The sequence below is a fragment of the Natrix helvetica genome (assembly GCF_964273705.1).
Source record: "Natrix helvetica genome assembly, chromosome: 13".
NCBI classification, from domain to species: Eukaryota; Metazoa; Chordata; class Lepidosauria; order Squamata; family Natricidae; genus Natrix; species Natrix helvetica.
Window position 1 is genome coordinate 10706685 of NC_138557.1, and position 16583 is coordinate 10723267.

Below are 16583 nucleotides of genomic sequence, written 5' to 3' on the forward strand. Positions count from 1 at the left end.
GGAGAGGAGAAAGCTCCAGTATTGGCAAGAAAATATGAGGAACTGATGTCTTCTGGTGGAATCATTCACTTCTGGAGCGTTTCTTCATCTTATCACACTACCATTTTAAGCCACTTGTCCTTATGTAGTTGGAGATGGATCAGACACACAAATGAGATGGAAATGTTAACAGAAGGTGCTCTGGAACTACCCAAGGTAAAAAACAAAACAAAAACTGTGTCGACATTTCCTCCGCTGGTGTGCGGCAAGATGGAGGGCCCGATGTCACTTGTTGACTTTAACAAGTCCTAGAACATTTTGGGTATGGTAACGCACAAGGGCCGGCTAATACAAGTTAATTACGACTCTGAAAGGGACATTAGGCGGTAGGTTTCCCAAATGGTTAAAGACATGCAATTTTCCAAACGGTCACAACAATGAAGTCATCTGGATGGCTCTTAGGATACCTTCCATCTGGACAAGCTCACAGGAGCACGGGAAGGAATGCGCGGCAAAACACAAACCTTCTCGTCTTTGGGAGGGCGCCCTCGCTTCCGGGGGCTTTGCTTGTACATTCTCTTCAGGGGGGATTTCGAGCCTCGCTCGGAGGACACCGAAGACGCTCGCTTTTTCGGTTTCCTTTCTGACAACCCCGCTTTGTGTTTCTCCTCTCCCACTGACTGCTTCCCCCTCTCTTCGCTGGAATTACGCCGGTTCTTCTCTTCAGCCGAGTTATGAGAAGACGCCTGAGAGATCACAGAACAGAAGGATGAGGAAAAGACGGGGCCAAACAGCTGGCAGCGGTTTCATTTCCCCACACTCACCAAGCCCGAGAGGTGTCTGGCCAGGTGTCTGAAGCGCGCTAAAGGCCCCAAATGAAAATAAAATAAAATACAAATAAACAGGTTTAAGCTACTGAACAAGAGAACAAGAAGAGGCTCAAAGTACAGCCAAGTGCTCTACTCCGGGGGGGCTCCTTTGGAGGAAAGAACCAGGTCCCAATTTCAGAGTGCACAGCAGATCTACACCTCCAAGTGCTCAAGAGGCCCTTTGGTCTCTTTTTAACCAAATCAATCCAAGGCGTTGAAAATGAACAACCTTTCCAAGGCGGCAACTGTGATCCTCTAGCCACAACCCCAGAGACAAAAACATGCAATCCTTTTCGGAGAAGGAAGCGGAACGGTCGCACAAACAGCTCACCCCCATCCGTGGCTCCAAAGAACAGGGTTAAGTTGGCACCCTGAAAGACCACCTACCTGGTCCTTGCCTTTTCCTTTCTTCAGGAATTCTTCCACAGCATCCACAGCTTGTTGGAACCTCTTGCCTTTGTTAATTTTGATCATTTCCTCTTTGTGGGCATGGTACGGTTTCAGCTGCTCTACTTTAATCCAAGCACTAGTTAAAAGAAACCAGAATCACATTCTTCGTAGTCAAAAGGACAAAACGATCACTTTCAGTTACAATGGCATCTCTTTTAGTCCGGGGGGCGGGGGAGTTTCTGCCCCCTATCAAAACCTTCCCTCCTTTCTCCACAAGGTCACTGCCAAAGCTGACCCAGATATAGGGCAGGCACCCCATTATCATAACAGGATTGTATTACGCTGTATGCAATAAGCCTCCTCCTCGGGAATGGAATTTGCCCGAGGAAATAAAACTGACGTGTCTTTATTCTTCATACTTTCTAAATTGTAAATCATTTTTTTTCCTGCTTCACTTTTAAAACAAGATTTAGGGATAATCACTGTTCATTTTTTTTCAGTTGAGGCTGCTTCCCTTCCTGTTCCTGCTTGTTTTGTGGTGACCAAGTTAAGCAATGGGTGGAGAGGTCCCAGATACAGATAGACCTCAGGTTATGACGACAATTGAGCCCAAAATTTCTATGGTGAAACATTTGCTAAGTGAGCTTGCCCCATTTTACGACCTTTCTTGCCACGGTTGTTAAGGCAATCATCGTATTTGTTAAGTTAGCAACGGTGTTGTTAAGTGAATTAGGATTCTCCATTGGCTTTGCTTGTCAGAAGGTCGCAAAAGGGGATCATGTGACTGTGAGACACTGCAACTATCTGCCTCCGACACAGAGCCCTCATCAGAGCCTTCCCCAGACTCCAGGACTGGCCCATGTTCCTCCCTAACCTCCTCACTGGCCAAATCTGCTGCCAGCTCCGCTGGCGGGCCTCAACAAGGGCTGCACATGTGTGCCCAGTTCTCTTCTCCCCACCAGTGGTACCACCAAGCCTCAAAGGTTGGGGACCGCTGCTATAACAATATAACCCAGAATGTTCATTTACTTTTACTCTCACGTGCAGAGAAGAAAGACCTCCTGATGGCACTGAAGAACCACGAGCAAAGGATAGGATTATCAAGTGCAAGGATATATTAACCTGAGCTGATATACCTCTTTTCAAATCCCTGCAGTATTCACAGTTTTCTTCTTGATAAAAAAATAAAGAGAGAAATGGGACCACTTCAATAACTGGGTTAGGTGGCTCAAAATAAAGTGGAGTGTGTGAGATGGGATCAAACTACTCTAGGCAGATAAGCAGGTATGCTTTTCTTTCCTAGAAGCCCTATAGGAATGGTATCTCATCATCAGGCAGAACTGGGTCGAGGGCCTTTCAGGAAACAGGAATTGTGACAAAGATGAAATGTAGCCCCGGGGAAATTTATAGCATCGATTAACTCAAACTAAACCCAACCTTTCTTCTGCTAAATTTCCAACCCCCAAAATATCAATAAGCCGTTTGATCCTTCCTTATCATACGAGCTTGTTTCAGTGCTGTACATGTACCATGCACACCAGAGAGAAATATTAATCATGTATCTAGCAGATACATGAATAAGTCTTGGAGCACGTGTGCTGACTCCATTACCAAAGCTGTCATGCCAAAATGGAGACTACCATATTTTCCCAAAAATAAGACAGGCTCTTATTTTCTTTTGACACACCCCCCCCCCAAATAAGCACTTGGCCTTATTTTCAGAGAGGTCTTATTATTTTTGAGGTGAAGGAGCCCCCTTAACCTTGGCCTGTGGCCCGCAGATCAGCTGATCCAGAGAGGGCCAGTTCTGTCTCTGTTTCTGGCACACTCTTGCCAGCCCTAGCGTCACTGGGCCTGCCTCTGTTTCTGCAGCTGCCACTAAGAGAAGGGGCGCGATAGCTAGGATTTGCAGTAGTGGCCTCTGCGAGGCCATTCTGCGTGGATGGCAGCTGCATGTGGGGCGCATGGGGCATGTTCCCCCCTCCCCCCAGGAAATGGCGGGGACTGGCTGCACATGCATTTAAATATTTTTGGGGAGGGCTTATTTTAGCAGATGTGCTGAAAAGCCCGATTGGACTTATTATCCAGGGAGGTCTTACTTTCAGGGAAACAGGGTAGTAGGAATGAAAGAAAGCCTACTTCCTTGGGGAAAGGAGAGGTCTACTGTGTCCTGCCTTGGCAGTTTCAGAGAAGCAACCAAGACATCACCCAGGCTTCTTAATCTGATTTCCTACATGCTGGTTTTCCAATACAGCTAGTCCTCGCCTTACAACTGCGATCGAGCCCAACATTTCCATGGCTAAGCGAGACGGGGGTTAGTTTTGCTCCATTTTACGAACTTTTCCTGCCACGGTTGTTAAGTGAATCTGGCTTCCCTGTTAACTTTATCAGGAGGTCGCAAAAGGAGCTCATGTGACACACACACACACACAGGACATTGCAACCGAATTGTCAAGCATCCAAACTTTGGTCACATGATCTTGGGGATGCTGCAACGGCTGTGCGAAAAATGGCCAGATGTCACTTTTTTAGTGTTGTTGTATCTTTCCAGGGGAGCCAAACCTGCGGTCCAGATGCATTCCATGCTACTCCGCCCCGCCTGTTTTAGCGAAGGGGGGGGGTCAATCACAATACGTCACATGACACCGTCGTGACAACATGAGTTTGACACCCCTGCTCTAAACGGTCACTAAATGAATTGTTGTAAACAGAGAGGGCTACCTGTAGTGATCTTCCTGGCTTCTGAAATTTCAGTAAACGTATATTTGTTTTTTGGAATTTTAATTCCCATTTACTATATTTTATGCCCACTAAAAAAGAAGGGCATATAGAGCTCTCCTTATAGCAGGACTCAATTCATTTAACTTTCCAGAGCTCCATCTTTCCGCTGCTCTCCTACAGCAAGTGATAAGATTTTTCCAAGTTGAATACTGAGCCATGCACAATTCACCTGGAAAGACTGACCCTTTTAGCTGCAATCTGTTCACTAATCTTTGCCAGTACTGACCTGCATTTCACATACAGCCCCCATTTTGAAGCAAGAGTGAGAATGAACTCTCCATTTAAAAAGTGTCATATTATATAGCATGCTGAGCAGCCTTTCAAGGGCTTAACAAGCTGTGAACAAATGAAATTACTTTACAGCACCAGATTATAGAGTAATCTGGCTCACTACAAATAATACTTAACACTGTAGTATCCCAAGGGCTGAATTTACAGATCACACTGTAATCCAAACAGGAATAAAGTCCCGTCCCCCGTCAACACTCATTTCACTTTTACAATTTTATTGAATAAACCTATGTTGAAGAATTTAAAACTATGTTTTCTCAGATTGTGGTCATTCTAGATTAAACGTTCATCAATTGCCCCAAATTCCATTTTACAAAATTCCCAGCTCTCCAGAAAAAATAAAAAGTTCCCTGATTTACTTATTAGATCCTTTTGATTGTTCGGGGATGGGATGCCCAAACCACGATGGAACAAACTGCACTAAACATGTCCTAACCAAAAGCCCTATCAATTGTGGAGCCAACTAATGACAGGGAGCCGCAGCAGAGGGATGAAAGAGCGACATGCAGCTCCAGAGCCGCGGGTTGCTGACCCCTGATCTAGAACAAGGAGTGACATCCCATGAGAGAGGTGAGGCTGGAAATGATCTCACCATACCTTCCTGTGTCAAATGTCTTTCTTCATTCAGAGGAACTGGGTAACGTCTAGTTTGATGAAAAGAAGGACTAGGGGAGACATGATAGCAGTCTTTCAATAACTCAGAGGTTGCTACAAAGAAGAGGGAATCAAACTATTCTCCAAAGCACCTGAGCGCAGGACAAGAAGGAATGGGTGGAAACTAATCAAGGAGAGAAGCAACTTAGAACTAAGGATAAATTTCTTGACAGTTAGAACAATTAATCAGTGGAACAGCTTGCCTCCAGAGTTGTAAATTCTCCAACACTGGAAGTTTTTAAGACTAGATTATATAACCATTTGTCTGAAATGGCATAGGGTTTCCTGCCTAAGCAGAGGGTTGGACTAGAAGACCTCCTTTCAACTCTGTTATTCTATTCTATTATGTATTTTAACACTCTGATTCTAACTTCATCAAAAGGAAGCCCTCTTTACGTTGGCTATCTCCTAGCCAACGGGTGGGAATCCATTCATGGGCCAGATTCAGTTACTCATCTTTAACACTGATTCCAAAGCATCTTTTTCTACTGGCTGAGAGATTAAGACAATTTAACAAAAAGACGTGAAATTCTAGATCGTGAGCAAGAGCTTCTCTACAAAGGCTCCGAGGTTTGTTTGTTTTTTTTAAAAAAACCGTTGTTTCCTCTTCCAGATAAAAAGGGGAAAAAAGGAGAGGGTCACTTACTGGTCTTCAGTTCCGAAAAACTTCACAAAGAAGCACTTCTTCCCACGCGGTTTCTTCAGGTCCTTAGGTGGGTTAACAATCTAAAAAATAAAAAAAAGGAGGGGATGGGGGAAAGCAGCAACAGTTAAAGAGAGATAACACTGATTTTTCTCAAGGTTCATCCTGTATTCCCTGCAGAATTGTTGTGCTTTGAAAGACACCGTTCTGCAAATAAGATTAAACATTACATTACAATACAATAGCAGAGTTGGAAGGGACCTTGGAGGTCTTCTAGTCCAACCCCCTGCCTGGGCAGGAAACCTTATACCGTTTCAGACAGATGGCTATCCAACATCTTCTTAAAGACTTCCAGTGTGGGAATTAAAGATATATTTGCCATAGTGTCACATAGCACAATAATATGAAATGTGGTATGGGTTCAAATTCTGGTTTGACAACAGATTCGCCGTGTGACTTTGGCCTAATCACTCTTTCCCAATCTTACCTACTTCTTTGGGGATAGAAGTGGAGGAGACTCCCATTCAAACCTCTGGAGAGAGACACAGATAAAGGCAGTAAGTATAAAGGCTCCTGGCTCCAGTGGTGCTGCCACAAATCCAGATGGCAACAAAACGTGGCAATGGGAACCTTCTACCCAACTGAATTGTGGCTTCTGGTTTATTCTGAGTACTGGCTTTGTTTTAAGGTTCATGTTTAAGGTTTTTGAGAGTAGTGGTTAAGGGGCCAGGCTAGAAAGAGAGAGAATGCAATTCCATCTGCCACCCTTGGTACAAAGCCTGCTGGGTGACCTTGGCCTAAGCCAGGGGTGTCCAAACTTGGGAACTTTAAGACTTGTAGACTTCAACTCCCAGAATTCCCCAGCCAGGGAATTCTGGGAGTTGAAGTCCACAAGTCTTAAAGTTCCCAAGTTTGGACACCCCTGGCCTAAGCACTCTCTCTCAACCCTTTGAAAGAGCCAGTGGCAAACCACTCCTAAAAAACTTTGCCAAGAAAACTGCAGGGACTAATCCAAGCAGTTACCGGTCAAAAGCTGGCTTGAAGACATACATTTTTATGAACAAAATGCACCTTTTGGGGTTCTAGTTGTCACACACCTTAAAAATCTCCACTGCCCAAAACAGCAGCAGATAAGACCTTATGACCATTATTTCTACATGTAACAGGACTTGTGTATTGTGAAGTCGTGTTGAACAATTTTGGGTTTCTGGTATAGATTACCGTATTTTTTGGAGTATAAGACGCTCCAGAGTATAAGACGCAGCTTAGTTTTTGGGGAGGAAAATAAGAAGAAGAAAAATTCTGCCTCTGCCTACCAGCATCTACGGTATTCAGCTAACACATGGTAACAAGGTCAGGCAATAAATAGGCATAGCAACCCAGCCAATGAGGGCTATTTGGACTCTGAAATTTGCTGTGCGAGCAACAAGGAGACAGGAAGGAGCCTGGCTTAGCAGAACTGAAAGTGAAACTGCTTGTGTTTTGCTTGCATTTACTACTACCTTGGAAAACCTGCTTTTGGTATTGTATTGTATATTATTATTTTGAATCCTGCCGAATCAATTATTGTGCTTGCTGCTGCAAACTCTGACCAGCCAGGTCAGCTTCAGCACTTATTGCAGCCTGATTCAGCACAGCTGATTGGATTGCCCAATACCCCCAATCAGCTGTTTCGGGCTGCAGGGATTGCCACAGACCATAGCTGCCTCCATGCCTCCCGTTTTTGGCCTCTGGTGGGGGGGCTACATTCGGTGTATAAGACGCACCCATATTTTCACCCTTGGGGGGGGGAGGGAATGGTGCGTCTTATACTCCGAAAAATACGGTAAATAAGGCAATTTCATGGCTCAGTTCACAAAAGACACTAGACTTAGTTTAGCTGAAGACAAATGTTGCATTCCCCATAAAAGGCGAGGCCTAGCAAATGGAAACATACTGATTGGGTCAGAATTCATAAACCAGCTAGGATAATTCTAGACTTCTCATGACAGTCACTGAACAAGCAATCGATAAGCAAAGACCATCTGTATGATGCTTAATTAAGTATTGGGTAAGCAACACTGGGAAAGGTTATGATCATTTTAAGGATAGGATTTTTATTCCAATATAAAAGGTACATCAGACTAGCAGTAAATCTAAGCATTGGTCATATTTATTGCCTATCGCTTTGATTTTTTCTGAGGGAAAAAGATTACTCAGAACTCGGGCTGTAGCAATAAAGAAAACAATGGAAAAATGTACAAAGGGATTAAGTGTGCAGAGCACAAGTTCCCACTCAATACTTGTATGGTAGAATCATAACCATGGATACACTAATCGTTTTTATCTTACGTTTTTAAAATACCACTATGCTGGAACTGGGCAGAGATGGAAAGAAGGATTTAAAGCAGCACTATAGGAGATTTAAAGCTAAATTATGAGTTAATGTGCAGAGCATGCTTCCTGCCTCCAGGAGAGCTAGCAATTACATGATCAGGAAGCATAACAGGAAAGCTGAGCACCTTGAAATAATGTTCCGTATGCTCTCCATGCTGAATAACTTGGGTGAACAATTGACTGCTAACTTAACAGTCCCTGCTCTCTCAGAAATGGATTTGTCTCTACCTCCCGGGGGTTCTAAATTTATCGACTTGTGGATGTAACTCAGGGCTAAATAAACTTCATGTTTGAAAAGCAGAACTACAGTTATAATAAATTATATATTTATTAAGGTTCCTGTGCATTCACGGAATTTATTTTCCTGCCTGCTACCTTTGAAGTCAGCTCTTTATTAAACAAAGCCCTGTAAACAAAAAAGGAGGGGGAAACTTGTTCCGCTGAAACTAAGATAAAAACTAAGTTGCTGCACCTAATCTGTTTTGAAACCTGCCAAAAGGCTTACATTGAAACAAAAAGAAAATTTTAGGCAGTTTGAATATACAAGAGAACCAGAAGATAAAGAACAGATTAGAATCTAGGTTGAAGAACTTACCTTTCCTGGCCAAGGAGGATATCGCCCTAGCTTCCCCCTACAGAAAAACCAGAAGTCAGTCAAAAACCAGAAGTCAGTCAAACACACTATTAAAAACAGCAGCACTTCATTAGTACTATTAGAAAAGAAATTGAAGAACTATATAGTGAACCAAGTGTGATTACAGGACAATATTATTTTATGAAAATACAAAATGAGTATCACTCTGAAGTCCAGGCAGATCCAACCCAATAATTTCTTGGGTGCAAAATGCTTTCACGAATGGCAAAAAAAGGTTTATAGATATTCATACTGCCTATCCGTTGTTAAAAATAAAGACCAGCTTCTGCAAAGAACCTTTGTATTGCTTCCAATTTACTCGGTAGGGGCAAACTAGAAACTAGTGTCACTGTTTGGAGTTCCAGATGTGTGTAAAACAAATAATCTAGCAGTATGCAAAATTAAGACTCAATGTGGGTAGCCTCAATGACCCTTAATTTCTTTTTGCAGGTCTTTTATTTAAAATTATTACTGCCTAGCTTGTGGACTCTCAGAACTGAGAGCAACTGCTCTTTAAATGCCCTACTTTTCAGATTAAAATAGTAGCTTCTGGTAAAACCAACCTACTCTACTCTACCAGTAGAGTAGCCTACTCTAGCTTCTACCAGTACTAATTCAGATTTAACAGCTTTCCTTTAAAAAGCAACTCTACAAAAATAGAGCAAGCGTGTATTGCCAAAATGTCTGATAATTGGAATTCACATTAAAGGGCAATATCCAAATGCACAAAGTCATGGAAAAGTGGACACAGTATGTTTTTTTTAAGTACCGTATACTGAATTAGAAGGCTTTGCACTCAAACTGGGCATAGAAATTACAAAGGATCGATGATGTTGTAACTTTTGGCACTGTTACCAAATTGCTTCCAAGCCCAGGAATAAGAACCATACAGTCTCAACTGTCAGTACCTATCCTTCCATCCCCTGACCATCCAATTATAACTGATGAAGCTTCTTGGATAAGAAGCATAACATCTTCCCCTTCTTCCGCAAGTAAAAAGCAGTCCAGTTGCCTTTTGAAAGGGGGAAAAAAAGCACCTTTGAAACAACTGTGGCCTAGATGATTGAGATTCTCCATAGACACAGGCATCCCAAAAACCCACTAGGAGCCTTTGCTTAAGCTACTTTGTTAAAAGCAGAATTTCTTCATCTTTATAAAGTTCAATGGCTTGAAACTATTTTTAACCTTTTTGATGCCCCCAAGGATTCAAAACGACCAGTGAGATCTATAAGTCATTGAAATATTTATTACAGATTTTTAAAAAAAGGAGCACTCTTTTCTCAGATTTGCACAGGAGCCTGAAAAAGTAGGCTACTTTAATGTGGAGATAAAAGGATGGCGCTGGCGGAAGAAGCAAAGTACTTCTAAATTGTATTTTTGAAATATACAGCCCTGAAATATATCACTAAGCTTAATCAAGCACAGTACAGGTAGTCCTCGACCTATGACCACAACTGAGCCCAAAATTTATATTGCTAAGTGAGGAATCTGTTAAGTGTGTTGTCCCATTTTACGACTTTTCTTGCCATTTTTGTTAAGCGAATCACTGCAGTTCTTAAATTAGTAACACGGTTATTCGGTGAATCTGGATTCCCCATTGACTTTGCTTGCCAGAAGGTCGTAAAAGAGGATCATGAGACTCTGGGACACTGCAACTGGTATAAATGCAAGTCAGTCATCGCACATCCAACTGCTGCAACAGTCATCAAGGTGAAAAACTGTCGTAAGTCGTCACTTTTTTCAGTACCATTGAACCGTCACTAAATGAACTTTGGTAAGTCGAGGACAACCTGTACCTCAGTTCAGCACTCTCTTTATGACCACTGCAAAAAAGGTCATAAAACCATGTGTCACATGCTGGCTCGCTTTACAACCATCATAACTTATGACCGTAATTGTCCAATTAAAGCACTGACAGTTTAAAATGCTTGTATTTTTCTCTGATTTTCAGTGTCTTGCTGTCAGTGGTGGGTGGCAAGCGGTACACCCCGGTACGGGCATACCGGTGCCTGCCCAGAGTACCATTCCGGTACGGTGCTCCGGAGGGCCCAGCCCTTACCTATCTTTAAACTCTTCGGCGCTTCCGCGCATGGTGCATACAGCGCCTGCGTGAAGCTCCGCCGAGCAGCGTCACTGGAGCGTAGGACGCATGCATGTGTTCATGTGGAGGACGCCGGGCCCCCTTGCAACCGATATAGTTGCAACGGGATCCGGAACCCACCACTGCTAGCTGTACGCTTTTCCCTTCCCCAGAAACATACCTACTACATTATTTAAGAGGACCGTAAAGTACCACCAGCTACCAAAATGATATCCCTATAGAATGCTAGAGACATTATGGATTTGCAAAAGCTATAGATGACTTAAGCAATTTAGCCTTGAATCTTTGCTGAAAAATTTCACTTGTTTACTTAATTTGATATTAATGAATGCTAGCAGAGCAGGGAGAGCTATATTCATAACAGAGTTCAGAATTATCACAGCAAAGGAAATTGGGTAAAACATGCCAAAAGCTCTTGCTTTTTCTGTCCAAGCCATTAAGAAGTCAATATTATCAATATTCGATCCAATGCCAGTCCTAAGATGCAAAATGAAGGATGCTTAGCTTTACACTCATTTAGTGTATTTAGATTATCTTCTAATTGTAATATTAAACTGTTAGTTCTACCAAGAGTCACATGTCTGAAGAGGTAGAAAAAAATAACTTTTTAAATATAGTCTTTGATGACAATGACACTTAAATTTGACAATTCAAATTTACCAAGAGCTTTCCACGTCTTTCCAGAAATTAAAAAAAAACAGCAGAATTTCTTCACAAATACAATGTGGGCTGCGATATACACTTTAATCATCTGAAACATCTAATGAGTAACATTTAAGGTTACACTTTCATACTCCCTAAACCCACTCTATTCAGTTGGTAATTGTGGTTTCCTCTGAATATCATACATAACTATTATTAAATTGTAAATGACCCTCTTTATTATCGGCATTATACAATGAAGACACTCTAACTGCCCAACAATAGTACAGGTTATTCATTGATGCCACACATTTAAAGATAGGTTTTACAAATTCCCAAAATTCTCAATTGGCACATAATGATGGGTCGGCTAGTAGCTGTCCAAGAACTTGACAGTAGAAACCTACGACTTACATAGCCCTTAACCAACAATGTCTTGCAATCATGGAAAAATCAAGGGCAAGTATAAACCATGCATACAATTAAGGAATGTTAATTTCAAGAACTTTCACTCTAATCTTGTAATTCCTAACAAGCCCACTTGCTACCAGGAAAAAAAAAATCTGTTATTCCCTGTACAGTTGCTGTGTTAGAGACCTGCATCATAAAATTGCTGGTAAAGAAGAACAAGAGTCTGCAAGGTTTACTAGTCCATGGAATTAATCCTATGTCATTTTACATGGAAGCCATTCAACTCATGGGATTTTTTGAAAGTGGCCTGTATTATAAATCTTACAGGATATTTTTATAAAAGGAACACCCACAAAACAAAACCTAGATGAAGGTAATAAGACAGCAACGAATAGCTCCCAGAGCCTCTCTACATAAATTTAGTTAAAATAAATTATTCCCTGATTAAGCCACTTAGGAACATTATGTGGGAAACTGCAGGGTAGCTTCAGACCAGCTCTTCCTGACCTTGTTGCATTTCAAATGAGAGATGTCAACTGCAAGAATTCCTCATATCTACGACACAGGAATCTGGGAATTGAAATCCACACAGCAGATATGTTGGGTGAGGAAAGACTACCAGACATTATCCAATTTTGCTAAGCATTCTTACAGAAGCCAAGCTGTCCCCCTAAAAGTTTCTGTAGGAGTCTATCACTTTGTTGTTGTTTGTATGTACACTGAGCACTTCTGCACCGGAGACAAATTCCTTGTGTCCAAACAAACTTGGCGAATAAATAATTCTAGTCTAGTCTATTCTACTTACCTACCCTACTAAGAAATGCCCAGAATGAAAGATGGGACTATTCCTTTGCATGCAAAGCCTGGCCTATTGGGCTGAGCTTCAGCCCTCCTCCTCCTTTTGCTTCAACACCAACTACTCTATAATTATAGGAATTGCAGGAGTACACTGACCACATTCTTCCTCTCCATGGAGCAAAACTGTATTATTATTATTACTGTTATCTCTTGGAAGAGGGATACAGCTTCAACAGCCAAGAAACAGCATCTGAACTTGAACTTGCTGACCAATACTACGTTGCCTACCTTCTGACCTAAGCATAGAACACAAAATCATCTGTTACAACGTCAACCGTAATAATACATGGGCAAACAATAGATGGAAACTCGCTCCAAACTCGATTGCAGAAAATACGACTTCAGCAACAGAGTGGTCAATGCCTGGAATGCTCTACCCGACTCCGTTGTTACATCCTCAAACCCCCAGTTTCAACCTCAAGCTGTCTACCGTGGACCTCACCCCATTCCTAAGAGGTCCGTAAAGGGGCGTGCATAAATGCACCAGCATGCCTTCTGTCTCCCATTTATCTGCATCCATTCCATGTGCCTTTATGTCCATTCTTATAGTTCTTTGTAATCATCTGTTTATACTCTTTCCGTGAGCTCATGTTCATACATACCTGTTACCTGTACAGGTTTTGACAAAGTAAATAAAATAAGTAATAAATAAATACACTGCGCTTCCTTTATATTTCCAACGCAGCCAGTTGAAGAAGGCAAGCGCTTGTTGTTGACTTTACTTTTTAGGTCAGTTGGGAAGGTTGGATGGTGAGTAAGGAAGGCGCAAGGACCCCCCCTCCCTATTTTTTTTCTTAAACCAAGAAGGGTCTTTTGGTCCCTTCCTCCATTTGGCTGCCCAGGAAGGGCTCCCCAGGGAGACGTAGCCGTTTTTGCTGCTGCTGCTGCTGCTTCCGAGGCGGCCCCAACGCTTCGCCTCGGCCCAGGCATCGCTCTTCCCCGTGGCTGGTTCTCCCACTCCCCCGCCCCAAGTCTTCGGGGCCGGCTGACACCCGGAGCCCGAGGCTCTACTGCGAAGCGGACGGAGAAGAGCAAGAAAGGGCCTGGCTATTCCTCGCTCCAACCCGTGGAAGGGCTCCCAAGGGTCTTCTCCTCCTCCTCCTCCTCCCTCAGCCCCTTCTCCGAGGAAGCACCTTCGGCCCAAGCTCACCGTTTCCGTCTCGCAGCTCCAGCCCGGCCGGTCCGAAGCGCCGCTCCGGTCTCCACACGGCTTTGTCGGCCGTTTTTTTTCTCCCCCCCCCCCCACCTCTTTCCTTATTTATTTATTTTTGAAGGGCTTGGCCCGCCCTCCGCCCCTTATCAGGCCCCGCGGCCCCGCCCTGCCCCTTCTTCCCCAGGCTCGGCGGCGCCCCCTCGGCCCCGCAACTCACCACACCAGGTCTCCCAGCCGCAGGTTCACAGGCGGCGCCGCCGTCGCCCCTGCCGCCGCCGCCGCCGCCATCTTCCCGACCCAGCCGGCACCGTCGCTGCGCCTCGGCCGCCACACCCTCCTCGCGCCGAACGGCCCCCTCGAGACACCCCTCCACCCCCGGCTCGCTCGCTCGGCCCGGCGCTTTGCCTCCGTCCTCCGCCGCTTCCTTCTCCGCGGCCGGCTCGCGCACCGCCCGCTTCTCCTCCTTCTTCTCCCTCAGGCAGGGACGGCTAGGAAGAACAGCGAAGGGAGGGAGGGAGAAAAGAGGGAGGCAGAGAGGGGAGCCCCGATAGGCCGGGCCCCTGCACGTGATGCGGAGCGCGGCGTCCGCGGGGCGCCCCCCCACGTGACCCGACGTCGCCGTCCGTCCGCCATCCCGTCCCCCCCCACAAACTCCTTTTCCCTTCCCTCCCCCGCGCGCCTGGAAGGCGGCGTTGGCGTCACGTGACGCGCTCGCTCTCTCGATCCTTTCCCCCCCCCACTCTCCTACTTCCCGGCCTCCCTTGCGCGCGCGCGGGGCCTGCTTCTGCCCACCCCTGGCACGTGACGCGGGCGCTCCGAAGAGAGAAGGCATCTTGGCGGGGCGGGCAGCAGGGCTTAGGCTGGTGAGGGGAGGTGGGGGCCGGCCGACGAGGCGCCGCTGGTGGTTGGAAGAGCGACGGCGGGCGCCCCGCAGGAGGAGGACAGGGCGGCCGGAGCGCGAGCGGTGAGCGCAGCGGGCAACGGCGGGAGAGGGGAGGGAGGGTACAGGGCGCGAGAAGGGACAAACCTCCCAGCGCGCGAAAGCGCCTCCCTCGTAACTAGGGGCAACGGGGCCTTGCTCTCCGCCTCGCTAACTGGGGGTGGTGGGGGGGGGAGGGCAATAATAAGCGGCGCCTTTCAACCTGTCGGGCCGCCTTCTCCTTCATCCTCGGCTTCCAGAGCAGCCCCGAGCGGGGTTGTCACACTAAATTGCCTCCTCGCTTCTCTGGGCCCAACTCGCGGCGCGAGAAGGCCGGGACTCCCGACGGGTCGGCCCCAAACGAGGTAGAGGACGGTGAAAGATGAGGGAAGGGAGGTACGAAGCCAGGCCTGACCCGGCCTAACCTGTCCCGCAAGACGGGCTGCCCTGGGGAGAGCCTCAGCTTCGCCTGATTGAACCAATCCTCCCACCCACCCAACTCGGCCTTCCAGATGGGAAGGACTCCAATTCCCATTGCCAATTGGGGGGGGGGGGCTTTTGCTAATTATTACTTATCCAGTAATCCCTAAACAGAAGAAGCTGGTCTAGGGGGGAGGAGTGGGGAGTGGGTGTTTTGCCAGCTTGGGGTCCCGCCTGGCTGGCAGCTGTTGGCTTGGGTGGGGGGGGAGTGGCTGTCAGCCACTAGGCGCCTGTATATATATTCTAAATAAAATAAAATTTGGAGCCCCAGCGCTAGCTCAAAGCTCTTCTTCTTCCTGCAGGTGAAAGGGGAGGGGGCTTTGGGCCAGAACTGAGCAGCAGGGCTTCTTCCCCCCCCCCCAAAAGAAAATAATTGGGGTGCAGCCCAGATTCTTTGCAGAACAGCTGGAGAGGAAGAAGTCTCTCTTGACCTCCTTTCAGAAGACTTTGGGATGGATGCCCTTCAAATTCAGGAAGGTAATGGCTCTCTTCCTCTTTGCTCTTTATCCTCCTAGATCCGTGTATTTTAAACCCCCTCACTTTTTAAGGCAGCGCCCCCAAAGAGCTTTCCTTTTGACGGGGTGCTTGGTTTTCTCTGGCTTTGCTGGTTTCCTTGCAAAATGTTTCGTGACCCACAGTAGGCAACATCATTACTGTCTACCGCTGATATTGTTACCTGCAGGAAAACGACAAACTTTAGGGAGCACCAAGGGTTCCTCATTTCAACCCTGAGCTACCAATGTTCTCCTCTATCGAAGCTTTCCTTCGCATCGGTGATCATTGTCGATATTCGCTGTATGATGGATTAAAATGGATGCACCCACTGCTTATCATAATGGTTCGGTGGGATTTTAATATGATGTTGTTTTTCAACGTAAGAGCATGGAGCAAACTCCTGTCCCGACAAAAAACCCTTTTATTAATTTCCTGTGAATTCTGCTCATTCACATCCAGCAAAGTCTTTCAAGGGACAATTTAGAGGTCTGCCTCACTGATGTCTGATTCTAAAGTCAGCTGATAACTGGCATACGACACAGTGCTCTCCCCGGAGCCTTCCCCAGACTCCAGGACTGGCCCATGTTCCTCCCCAACCTCCTCACTGTCTGAATCTGCTGCCAGCTCCACTGGCCGCCGGCGATGACCCATGACCTGTTGGGTCATTGTTTCAGAGGTATTTCTTTATCAGATTCGTCAACCCTTCAACAGTGGCTTTTAATGTACTAGGCGTCACTTGAAAACTTCTTTCAATTTCAGGGAGATATTCAGATGTCTTCTGCCTTGAAAATAGCCCATGTTGAACTGCACAGCTGGTATAGCACTATAGCGGTTGATCATAGATCATGCTTTATGGGGATGTTTGTGTCATGAATTGTTCAAAGTGTTTTGAAAAATTTCAGTTCCA

At 45.5% G+C, this 16583-nt stretch overlaps 2 protein-coding genes across 11 annotated transcripts in view; one reads left to right on the plus strand and one right to left on the minus strand.

Moving 5' to 3' along the window:
• GLYR1 (glyoxylate reductase 1 homolog) overlaps positions 1-14208 on the minus strand; it is a 37512-nt gene extending 23304 nt beyond the window's left edge. For 5 of the 7 annotated variants that reach the window (XM_081965326.1, XM_081965324.1, XM_081965325.1 and 2 more), the window contains exons 1-5: positions 14000-14208; positions 8579-8615; positions 5611-5690; positions 1236-1374; positions 504-725 (exon numbers count right to left, since the gene is read on the minus strand). In XM_081965326.1, the coding sequence (XP_081821452.1) occupies positions 504-725; positions 1236-1374; positions 5611-5690; positions 8579-8615; positions 14000-14070 (549 nt within the window). In that variant the 5' untranslated portion in view covers positions 14071-14208. The remainder of the gene's footprint in view (positions 1-503; positions 726-1235; positions 1375-5610; positions 5691-8578; positions 8616-13999) is intronic. The other 2 variants (XM_081965328.1, XM_081965327.1) reach the window with 1 other exon arrangement.
• Positions 14209-14614: 406 nt separating this feature from the next.
• Positions 14615-16583, plus strand: part of UBN1 (ubinuclein 1) — a 41887-nt gene continuing 39918 nt past the window's right edge. For 3 of the 4 annotated variants that reach the window (XM_081965317.1, XM_081965319.1, XM_081965320.1), the window contains exons 1-2: positions 14615-14746; positions 15484-15658. The gene's annotated coding sequence lies outside the window, so the exon portion shown is untranslated. Of the gene's footprint in view, positions 14747-14905; positions 15067-15483; positions 15659-16583 lie in introns of those variants that run through there. The other variant, XM_081965318.1, reaches the window with a different exon arrangement.